The sequence below is a fragment of the Anas acuta genome, chromosome Z (genome assembly GCF_963932015.1).
Source record: "Anas acuta chromosome Z, bAnaAcu1.1, whole genome shotgun sequence".
Classification (NCBI taxonomy): Eukaryota; Metazoa; Chordata; class Aves; order Anseriformes; family Anatidae; genus Anas; species Anas acuta.
This window is the reverse complement of record NC_089017.1, coordinates 24,515,742-24,528,196: the sequence shown is the minus strand read 5'-3', so window position 1 is coordinate 24,528,196 and position 12,455 is coordinate 24,515,742. Positions and strand designations below refer to the sequence as shown.

Sequence of the window (12,455 nt, the reverse complement as noted above, 5' to 3'; positions counted from 1 at the left end):
TTTACTGATGTAGGATGGAAAGTTGGCTACACCACAGTTTTCCTGCAGACATCATCAAATTTTGGGATATAGACCAAGAGAAATAAAACCTTTCTCCCAACTTTTCTGAGAGTTTCCCAAAAAACTTTTCAGAGGAGTCAGTTATGCTGCTTAAAACCAAATATAATACTGCCACTTACTGAGATGCAATTGAGAGAAGGACCTGGGAAAGAAAAAAGTGTTCTTGGCTAGTAAAACAGAAGAGCAGGCAGAAAGGTTGGGAAACATAGTTTTCAGTCTTCTGTATTTTTGTCTAAGATTATGAGTTATACTTGACACTGTGACCTGTATACATGGAGGCAGAATAGAGTGACAGCTGGAATATCTTCTAAATAGTCATAAAAATCTGGTCCAAACTCACAGCTGGTTTAGATTAAAGTAAGCAAGCATGCCAATTAATTGCATCTGAGAATCTGGCATGGTGTTATAGTTGGTCCTTCATTTTCATAGTAAGTACATTTATTTTTCCCCAGAAAACTTCTTAGTCACGGTGTGGGCTGGGTTTTAATGATTTTTTCTCTGTTTTGGGAGCTGGAATCTTTGTTACTTTTGAATGTAGATGCTTAAGTGAAAACCAGACTTCTTCAGATTATCTGGCTCTTACTTATTATCTATGTTAAATACTTATCGAACTTTTAAAATCCTTTGAAATGCAGTTTCTCTCCAGCTTCACTGACAGGTGTGTTCCTTTGTGTTAGGCACTGGTAGCTTTTTGAATGAGGCTGGTCCTAATCAACATCTGATTAAAATTCTTGACATTAAAAAATAGACTTGTTACATTGATTCATGACTTTTCCTACTTATAAGAAGGAAAATGAAATCTAAATGATCAAGCTGGCAAAAGAAAGCCATCATTCTTATAATTTCCAGTTATAAGTGTTTATAGCATAGCGTGGAAAAATCAAACCTTACTTTTCTTACTCTGTTGAGGACTGGGTCTATAGCGGGGTCACAGCATACTAGCATAATTTAACTGCCTTATAATGAACAGTGCTTTAACAAAGCCCATTGATAACAGACCCAACAACCTGATTTTTTTTTCCTGCAAATAATTACCCATTTAGATGTAAATCTTACACAAGATTGACCTGATACAGCTATGACATTTTTCTCATTTTTCTTAATCAAAATTGTATTCATTGTGTTAATTGCTCTTTTCTTTAACATTCTGTTTTGAAAGTAAATGCTATTTAAACCCCAATGGAATAACATAACCTCCATAACAGTACCCCGTACCAACATTCAGTTTGAACAGGATGTTTCTTAGTTATTCTTATACAGAAAATCAACCAACCATTACAAGAAAAAAAAAAAAAAAATCTTGAGAAAATGATTTTAAACTTCTGGAAACTGCTGTAATACTAAGTAACAGGATAAAAAAACATCACGAAGCAAGTGCTCATGTGGATGAGGTGAATAAGATAACAAGGATGCCAGGATTTTTCAGCTTTAATCTGTGTGGCTGGAGTTGAATGTGGGAAGTTACATACACTTCTCTTTATTGAATGGCTGCAGCTAATATTAGCATACATTTTGTCAATCTTACAAATATGATTGAAAAATAATTCACAGATCTCCAACGAAAAAAATTGTTTTACCAAACAGAACGATGGAAATTTGTTAAACATTAGTGTATTCACTGGGAGTATCTCCAAAGCCATTGTTTAGGATCTGTTCTTGTTCTCTTGAATTAACTGATGTTGTTTTAAATGGGATTGAGATCCTCACTTTTGCCAGCTACCAATTCTTAAGTTAGGTGGTTTCATGTATCTTCACTGAAGCCGCAGTCACTGCAGCTACAAGATGTGGTGCAGACATAATATGCAATTATGCACCTTAAGAGATCTGTCTCATGGATCCTTGTCTCCTGAAGCAGAGCCTGCAAGAAAACCTTGCAGAACTCAGTAGCAAATAGAGTATTATTTATCCTGAGCAGATTCTAAACTTGCTTACCTATTAAGAAAAAGAAGCTAGTAAAAGAGGTGGAAGTGCCTCCTTAAAGATGCTTGTTGTACGTATGTTGCAAGAAAGAGATGAGATTTTTTTATTTTCTTTATAGTGCATACTTTCTCTTCTACACATTTGAAATGTGTAGTAATATAAAAAATTTTAAGTAAAAATATTATAAAGTTTAAAGAAGTAAAAACATTATAAATAACTGACTATAGGAGTGTACCATTATAAGTAAGTATACATTCCTTGCCCACAAATTTCTTTGAATTACTGCTTCTAAATATTTGATATACCATTTAGTTAGAATTTCAAGAAATATTTTTATACATATAGTATTTAAGTATCTATTACCACTTGCTAACTTTATTTTGTTAAGTTAATTTGGCCTCCTGAAGTCTTTGTGTGATAGGAGAAACTATTGTGTATGTTGTTTATTATGTGAGAAGATGAGAAGCAGTGAAGTTAAATAACTTATTTACCTTCAAAATGCATTTCAGGTTTAGAAGAGAAACCAGATTTTCTGTGTATGCCTTTGATCTCCGATTTAAATTCTGTGCTTCTACACTTCCAAAGTGTATTGTAAAAATCATAAATGCAAGAATTAACCCCCAAATTGCAGAGGTTTTTGTTGTTTGTGAGATCTCCATGTTTATCTAGATGCCAGGTTCTTTCTACTGTTAGAGCTCCTCACAAATACTAATTAATATAATGATGACACCACTGGCTTCACCGGCTGGCAAGAAATCCAAGAGTGCCAATATGCAGAATTGAAAAATAAAGACATAAATCTACTTGTCCTTTACCCAGCATTTGCAGCTGTGAATCAGGGCACGTGGTGTCCTTGTATTTCCTTATTATACTTTTATGTGGATACCAATATTGTTAGGAGCTTATGAGGTTTTTTAAGCTACATGTAGGATATTTGCAACCTAAACAAGTTTCTTAATCTTTCTATGACAAACTGATAACAGCAGCAAGATTACAGTTTTGTGAAAGAAAAATTGACTGCTGACATAGAGGGAAATACATCATGAAACAAAAACTAAATGAACCCCTTCAATCAGTTCTTCTACATTATTAATTTGTTTGTTTTGTTAAGTTAGATATAATCTGTATAATCTTCAGCTATTTCTGTAAAGAATATTTGTATGCATTACAACTGGCCAAGTGAAAAAGGTTAAACATTTATTCTTTCTTAATCATTTTTCTTCTCCTTCTTTGCTAGAAAAAAAAATTAATAGTAATCTCAAATCAATGAGCTTCACACAAGGCAAGAGCATAATGCTTTAGCTTCAGAAGCCCAAGCCTCTTTACACCACGGTTGATGAAAAAAAATCCTTTCATTTCTGCAGTAAAATATCAAGAACCATTAGAGCAACTTTTCTTAAAATCTTAAGTGTCCTCGTTTCAGTTAGGACAGAGTTAATTTTCCTCCTAGTAGCTGGTAAGGTGCTGTGTTTTGGTTTAGGATGAGAAGAGTGCCGATAATACACTGATGTTTTAATTGTTGCAGAGCCGTACTTACACCAAGCCAAGGACGTTTCAGCTTGTCACACTGTCCTGCCAGCTGGCAGGCTGGGGGTGCAGCAGGAGCTGGGAGGGGACAGACCCAGAACAGCTGACCCAAACTAGCCAAAGGGGTATTCCATACCATCTGATGTCATGCTAAACAATATATAGGGGTGGCTAGCCAGGGTGGGGGGGCTGGACTGCTCAGGGTTAGGCTGGGCATCAGTCAGCAGGTGGTGAGCAATTGCCTTGTACATCCCTTGTGTTGTACACATTAGTAGTAGTAGTACTATCATCACCATCATCGTTATTATTGTTATTATTATTTTTCTGTCTTAGAAAACTGTCTTTATCTCAACTCACAGGCTTCACTTTCCCGTTTCTCTCCACCATCCCAGAGAGGGAGGGGGGAGGGTGAGCGAATGGCTGTGTGGTGTTTAGCTGCTGTCCGGATTAAACCACAACACTTAAGTTAAAAGTTGGACTCTTAAGTATCTTTTTATATATTTTTTGCCTGTGTATGGCTCCTGGTGTATCAACTAAGAGTACTTGAAGTTAGAGATAACGTTTTTTCAGATGTAACCTTCCTTTAGATGTATGTGTGTGTGAAGGTTGAAGAATCAGTCTGTAGCAGTATATACACATGAAATTTGAACTGCTGAAGTGTCTAACTGCTTACTCATTTTATTATGTCTTTGTTCCAGGTCACTCTTGTCGTGTGAGTCTCTGGCCTCTACAACATCAAGCTTGTCAGAAAGTCAGTCCACTTTGAGCGTTAAGCAAGAGTGGTCGCATGGGTACAGGACACTTCCTTCTCTTTCTCCTGAACAAGGTTTACAAAATGGTAGTGAGTTGAGGGACTTACTAAATTTTTCACCTGCAACATCTGTGTCCAGTAGCTGTGTATCTAACTCATTACCATCCTACTTATTTGGCTTAGAAAATAGCCATTCCTCTTACCTTAGTCCTCGCCATTCCTCTTCCCTGTCTCAATCTACCCGCTCCAAAAAGAGAGCACTCTCTCTTTCTCCTCTATCTGATGGCATTGGGATTGACTTCAATACAATCATCCGTACATCCCCAACCTCTCTAGTGGCCTACATCAACAGCTCAAGGACATCACCAGCTAACATTTCCCCACAGCCTGAGGTTTATGGACATTTTTTGGGAGTTCGAGGAAGCTGTATACCCCAAAACTACTCTGTTCCAGCTACCCAGAAAGGTCTACTCATGGCTAATGGCAGTATCACCTTCCCAGAGTACACTGAGAATAGTGCTGGTGAATACCAGCGGATGCAGCAATTGGAGCAAGCCAGCCTGCAGACAGAAACCACAACTAACATGGTAATCCAGCAGGGCATGCCTCCCATGGACAGCCAGACTCTGAGTGCCCTGAAAAATGAACAGCTGGATGAATTCTCAGGCCATACAGTTGACATGCTTCCTCCACCCCCTCTGCCGCCACCTCCTCCACAAGGGCCTCCGCCACCATACCATGCTCATCAGCACCGACATGTGCCCAGCCTTCCTGGTCACATGCAGCCTCTGCCTGTGCCTCCATCTGTCCCATGCCCACAGCTTGAAGAAGATGGGGAGCTGGATGATTTCAATGGCAAGCATGGCTGTCGCTGGATTGATTGCAATGCACTGTATGACCAGCAAGAGGAACTTGTGCGGCACATAGAGAAGATTCATATAGACCAGAGGAAGGGAGAAGATTTTACGTGCTTCTGGGCAGGGTGTCCACGAAGGTTCAAGCCGTTTAATGCCAGGTATAAACTGCTGATTCACATGAGAGTCCACTCCGGAGAGAAGCCAAACAAATGCACAGTAAGTCTGAATTCCGCCTCCCTTACCAATTATAGACTATATATTACTCATGACAATATAGAGAAGTTGTAATTCTGTCTCTGTGTCTAATGTTTCAAAGTAACATTCTGGATTTTTGTTGTTGTTGTTGTTTGGTTGTTTGGTGGTGGGTTGTTTTTTTTGGCTAGTCTGCATGACTGCCTCATCTTTCCGTCTAGATAGAAAGGAAAGGTATTCTTTAATTTGATATGTAAAGACAGATAGGATTAAACAAAATTCTGTTTTCTAAATTTAGAAAGCCTTTAATATAAACTGCAGAAGTGGCATGGTAGACCTCCATAAATTGAAGCTTAAGTACCATCAGTCCCTGGAATATTATAACCATACAGGGGGAAAATGTGACGTAGAATAAATGACAAAGTGACGAATAAGTGACAAAGAATAAATGACGTAATTTATCTCAAAGTATTATTGCATGATGTTACTCTTTTTTGATTTGAGAAATTTTGGGGATTGTGTATAATGTAACCATGATAAACTGAAAAAAGTTTTTGCCTGAGAAAAGAGGCAATTGCTTGTTTCATTACTAACCAAAAACAGACCTGCAGCCCTATTGTCCTGAATACAGTGGGAAAAATACACATGACAATTTCTCTGCGCACATCTTCCAGTAGTGAAGATTCAACCTCCAAAGCCATGCTTTTCTTGTATCTTTTCTTAGGATCAATGCAAGCTAGTCCCTTGCATACATAATCAGACAGGGAGATGATCTAGCCAGTAAACCCTCCCATCAGCTTATGTTTGGACTCCAGTGAAGCATTTATAATCTAATTCAGATTCTTGATTTGCTTTACTTATAAGGTGTATTTTGGATGACAATTAGCTTACCCACACTAATCGCTAGAGCCAGCAGAAAACAGCCTAACCAGTACTGTTCCTAGTCCTCAGCATAACCTAAGAAAACAATGAACATATGTTTTCTAGAAAGAACTGCTGTTTGTTACTCATTTGAAAAACATGGATTTGTTTATAAGTTGTGTAATATAAGTTGGTGCAAGGAGTCTGTTTTGGTGTTTGTCTAGTTAAATGTTTTTCTTACAATTTGTTACTTTTTCTAGATGTTTGCTTGTACAATAGATAGAGGAAATTTGTTCTTTAAGTTTTTGGACTCTAAAGGGCTCAATATTCTTCAGGAAGAGGAGATATCTTCCCAGATTTAACTCTCGAATTTAAAACACTGGGTGGAGGAACTGTCACAACACTAGGAAGATTATCTTTCCTTTTTTTTTTTTACACTAGAGCCTGAATGCCTGAATTCTCTGCTCTCTCAATCTCTCTCTCTTTTGCTTTTTTTTTTTTTTTTTCCCTTAAATTCTGTTATATCCCCTTTTCTGCTCTTGGGATATGTTGGATCAGAATTTGCCGTTAACTTCAGTTCCTTGGGCACTTCTTGTCAGCTTTCCAGGGAAAGAAAGAGAGAGAAAAAATAATTATTAGAAGTCAATAAAATAATTTTTTAAGGGAGTAGCACATGAAAAAAAAAAATCATACAGAGACAACACTATAAAGAAAGAGGGTGAGAATGGTGAATGAACACTAAAAGAGTAAAGCAATTACCCAGGGCATTTGCAATAGGATATCTGTGATGAAAGATCCAGTAAGTCTGGGAAAAACATTGTGTTAGTAGCACTCTATACTCACTCTACACTCCCTGCCCTATCTGCTGAGAAAAGTTGCTTACATTGACTTCCTCATGTTTATATCCTTATGTCCTTTATGTCTCTGTCCTTAGCTTTGAAAGAGTCATCATTCATCGATGATAAATATGTTTATGAATAAAGTACTTAACATGATCCCATTTTTAGATGACTAATCCAAAAGTGTGTGCCAAGCCTTACCACGTCACAAAAAAAAAAAAAAAAAGATGTCTATATTAGCTTCTTAGAAACAGGTTTGTCTCATATACAGTAATGACACTTCTTCATTTTACTGAACTTCAGCAATTAATGAGGGATACTGCCAAGTTTACACATTGAAAGTTGATACTTATCTTGTTTCATGTTTAGAAGTGTAACGAAGTAGAGAAATTTTAAGGGTGACTTGGCAACTCTTAAAATGTGGGTGAAAATCTGGAACATAGGACCACTTCCTTGGGACAAACATGCAGAACTGGCATTCATTAGCAGGCTTTGAGTGAAACAGCTTGCTTTACTATTGCACCAACAGTATGAATTTGGAAAACACATTAGACTTTCTAATGACAAGGGGCTACAGCCTGGAAGTCTATCAGTGTATGCAGGAAACTATACTAAAGTCAAGCTTCATACCTTTCTCACCAAGCAGTGAAATTTACAATCATACCAGTATAATTGGGGGTTTTAAACTGAGATTTTAGGTGAGGTATTATGGAGAACACTTTGGGCAAGATGATCATGAAATGTGATTTTCATAAGAACCAAAAATTATGCAAAAGAAATCTGAAGTTTCATAAAACCCGTATGAGTTAATGGTTAATGCACTAAAGTGATAAATCAAAACAATCCATTTATCATCTTTATTTTTCCACCTGCAGTCTTTCTGTAATTTATTTTCTGATTCCATATGTAGGATGCTTCTTTCTCTAAAAACATTATAAAGTACAGGTATACCTTCATTGCAGCTTGCATACTGATAGCAGGCAATCTAGGACACCAATCGGGAAGAAAAATGACAAATACTGATTTATTACATGAACCAATCAGATTTACTACAGAGACAGTAGGAGAAGTCACAGGTCTTTGGTAAGAAATAGCTTAATATAATGTTTCAAGAACATCTAAAACTAAATGCAGCCAATAAAACTCATCACTTTAGTGACATCACACGCCAGTCATTGTCTGAACATCATGTGTGTTTGTTCCTAACATTTTGCAAAAGTTAGTTAATAGGTGTTGTTAATAACACTTCTTGTTAAGTGTATATTACAATAGGTCCTGGTTAGTGTATTTATCATACATTACTTGTTTTCATGCAGCTGAAGGGTGAGAGAGCATTACTTGGTACTGTGTTGAGTGTTTGACTATTTCATGGTTGCAGTGGATTGCTATTATAGTTCAACAAGCTCTGCAAGATTATAGTAATATAAGGCCAGGGTCACTTCTAAATTGTGTTATTAAATGCCACTAAAGATTATGCAGAATCAGGTGCATAACTAATTATAAACTGAACTTCAGAAAATCCTTTTATTCTCCTCTGTGATTGTTCTGTGATGACTAAATCATATGTTTGAAGAGAGATTTAAAGAATAGCTGTGACTGCAACACATCATGTACTTATAGTTAAAATTGCAGGTAGATACTTTTGTGACCTACACAGTTGTTTTGCCACATACAAACTAGTTCCTTTTTATCTATGTAATAAAAAATAGAATTGATAAATTATAGATAAAGGCTCTTTTCACTCTGTTATCTCTGGTTTTGGATGGGCCAGCTTTTTCAGTTCTGAATGATGAGAGTGTTATAGAATGAGTTGTAATCAGACATGATGACCAGGATTTGATGATCCTGATCATCAGATAAAAACTTAAAGTCAAGCATTCTCAAGTTCAAAAACTCAGAGCATACCTATCCCATTGTACAAATTACGTAACAGTGAAGATAGAAACTGTAAAAGTACACCTGCATACGAGGAAGACTTTGACCAAGGTAACTGGGGAGCAGAAGATCATTCTAAAACTAGATCTTCTGGATCATTCTAGATCTAGATCTACTAGATCTAAAAGATCATTCTTCAAGTCCAACTCCAGGAGTTGTATCCTTATGAGTCCCTTCCAACTCAGGGTATTCTATAATTCTATACCAGCCCTGACAATTTTGACTTTGTATTGATTTTTTTTTTCTGTAAATCAAACTTCCCTCCCTCTCTCCCTCTCCCTCTCCCTCTCCCTCTCCCTCTCCCTCTCCCTCTCCCTCTCCCTCTCCCTCTCCCTCTCCCTCTCCCTCCCCCTCCCCCTCCCCCTCCCCCTCCCCCTCCCCCTCCCCCTCCCCCTCCCCGTCCCCCCCCTCTCTTTCACCCTGTACACTTCTTCTGTGTACTCAGAAGATTGGTTGTCATTCTAAAATGTATGAATTTCTTAATCTGAAAAAAGAGTAAATTTCATAGAATCCCACATTTTATTTTGTATGGGAAGCCAAAGTGGGTGACTCTATATCGCAGTATATGGAAATTTGCAAAGTTGAATAGTACCTGCATGCAAGAAGCCTAACCTGAAGCTGCCTTGTTTGGAGTAGGAATTCATTATATTGGTGTTAACATGTCTTGAGATCCCTTAATGCTGATTAAAACACCTTCTGGGTTCTATTCCAATATACTGCAACTGGAATGGATTCTTGCTTCATTTCAGTAACCTGATTTGAAAACTAAAATATCTATTCAGGACATGAAAACATACATTTTGTGTCAATTCCTAAATTCTTTATATAAAATTAGATATGCAATGTTTGAGTGTGGCATATTTATGTATTAGTCTATGTCTTAGTTTGTGGGATTGGGTTTAAGAAAGAAGTTGGGTAGATAAAAAGATAAGAAAAAGGTGAATGCAAAATTGATGTTGAAATGTAAGCAGTTAGTTCTCTAGTGGTTGAGATAAAATCTTCAGTGTTTGCCAGCAGTTACCACACAATGCTCTCTGAGCTTCCCTCAGATTTCCTCTGGATTAGAGAAAAAGAGAATTCCTGGTAGCTGTGGAAACTCTGCAATTGCAATTGGCAAATGCTGACCTTTTACTCTGGCTGCACCTGTGAGCTTATTTTCTACTCAGCGTTCCTTCTTTTATGGTGAATATTTTTCTACGTTTAAAATTCAGCTGCAATAAGTGGTACTTAATTAACTTTATGTCATGCTATGTAAACAGTAAACTTTAAATATTACTCTGGTGTAAATAGCAACAGCACATTGTTAAAGACAAATTTCAGGCTCTCCCTTTGCATTTTCATTTAGATACACTAGGAATACTTCCCCTTTCAAGCTAAATTCAGTCTTTTTGCTTTTTATATGTTCTGAACAGCACAATGTGTCAGTATTTTGAAGTATGGGATAGCAATACTTATAGTGCACCTTTTCTTTTTATCACAGCTGCCTGATGTGATTTTAACCAATAAAGTTGCTAGTATTTCTGCTGGGTTTAAGGTAATATCAATTTAACATCTGCTAAGTATCTGAGAATAACCCACAAGACATCAGTTTAATAAGCACATGAAACAGAAGTTATGGTTAAAATAACAAGGAGCATAAAACTTCAAACGTGTATAATGATTACTTGAGGCAGAATTAAACATCATGAGGTGAGAATGAGTATTTAGTTAGATATGCGTGTACTATTTGAATACTATCTTTTAAGAAGATGGTACTCAATCTGAAATGTTAATTAAAATCAGAAATACATTCTGTGAAAAATGATGGGGATATTTTTCTATTTTCAGACTCTAGTAGTGTGCCTTCATATGCATGATGTGTTATTTGTGACATGTACTATAGATTTTATGTACAGAATATACTACTGTTTCTTGATTGTAAGAAAAGAATGTAACAAATCTCATACCTGAATAATGTTGGTAGGCACAGTTACTGGGACCTTTTCAGACACCCCACTGCTTGTAAGGTGTCCTCCAAATGCAGCATAGAGAAACTATGCAGGATAAATGCTGTGTGTCTGCCTTGTGGAACTCTGTTCAAGTCTTCAGAGGATGGAAACAATCAAAAAAAAATTAATTTATTTTTCCTTGCATGTCTGCTGAAGAATCTTTCACCATGCTAAAATAGTAGCAGCTGAGCACCCAGTGTTAAAAGAATAGTAATTTAAATGTTAGAAAAGTTAGAAAAGACCAAGCTTGTAGTTGTCAGTTTCACTAATTCAGTGAGCTAACTGAAGCAGAAATACCATTAAAAAACAGAGATTTATTTATATCATGGTGTATAGACACAGAAAAGCTGTGTTTGAATTTAGACACATAAAGTAAAGGCTTCCTAACCCTCGTAAGTTTTCACAGTCTCAGTAACCTTTTTTGGGTTATGATGCTTTAGCTAGTTAAAGGTAAAACAAATTATGATGAATTGTGGGTTTGCCTCCACAAACAACTCAAACCCATGTGATCACATCAAATGGCACCTGACCAAAGCTAATAAATCTTACCTCTTAGCAATGGTGCTATTGCTGTTTTAATATTATTCTTTCAGTATCAAATACATAATGTGTCCACAGTGCAAAGTGTAATGGTATGTGCTTTTGTTGTGACTGCTTAAGATGCCAAACTTCCACTTTGGTTCAGTGAGCGGCTGAAGGCTAATATTATCAAAAATACTGACCTTTAATAACAAAGCATTACTTTGTGTATTCAAAAATATAAAGCAAACTCCTTTCCACATGCAGATATAAGACTGGTTTTAGTGAAAAATGATGGCCAGAGAGCTATATTTTATATTATAGAAACCTTTGTACACATGTTGTACAAAGGTTTCTAGGTTATTAACTCTTTGTATATGTGGATAGGCACAAAGGTTTATATTTTATTTATTTCCATTTTCTTGTAGCATGATTTTAATAGAATGTTTTTGAGATTTTTTTTTCATTGCTATGTCAAACCATAAAGAAATTAGAAACTAAATTTTTTGTCTCTTTGAAATGTGGAATCCAAAATCAGACATTTTGTGTCAGAAAATTTCAATGGCATAAATTTTATGTTTTGTGTGTGTACATGTGTGTTTTGGTTTGGTTTGGTTTTGGAGAACTAGATTTTTAGCTAGAAAATTATTTGAATTAGCTGAGTGTCTAATGCCAAGTTTGTGTGAAGTGTTTGGAAACTGGATTACTCTTGAAACCATAAGATCTTTTTGCATAACTTTTACACTGTCTTCCAGATTTACTTTGCATTTTCACAAAACTCTGGTTGATGACTGGACCTGTCAGGAACAGAATAAATAAGTTAAGAGGCTTTCAATTTCTTGGTAGAAAAGCCTAACAATATCTGATAGGAAAATAGGAAATACAAGTTGTGATACAGTCACAATAGAAACAGACAGAGGCCATTCATGGAAAACATGATTCTAAAAAAAAAGGAGAAGGAGAAGGAGAAGGAGAAGGATAGATAGCTAGTTAGTAGATCATACCA

General features: G+C 36.4%; 1 protein-coding gene across 5 annotated transcripts in view; it reads left to right on the top strand.

Moving 5' to 3' along the window:
• Positions 1 to 12,455, top strand: part of GLIS3 (GLIS family zinc finger 3) — a 181,453-nt gene that overhangs the window by 44,871 nt on the left and 124,127 nt on the right. For all 5 annotated transcript variants that reach the window (XM_068667942.1, XM_068667944.1, XM_068667945.1 and 2 more), the window contains one exon: positions 4,206 to 5,331. In XM_068667942.1, coding sequence (XP_068524043.1) covers positions 4,206 to 5,331 — 1,126 coding nt within the window. The remainder of the gene's footprint in view (positions 1 to 4,205; positions 5,332 to 12,455) is intronic.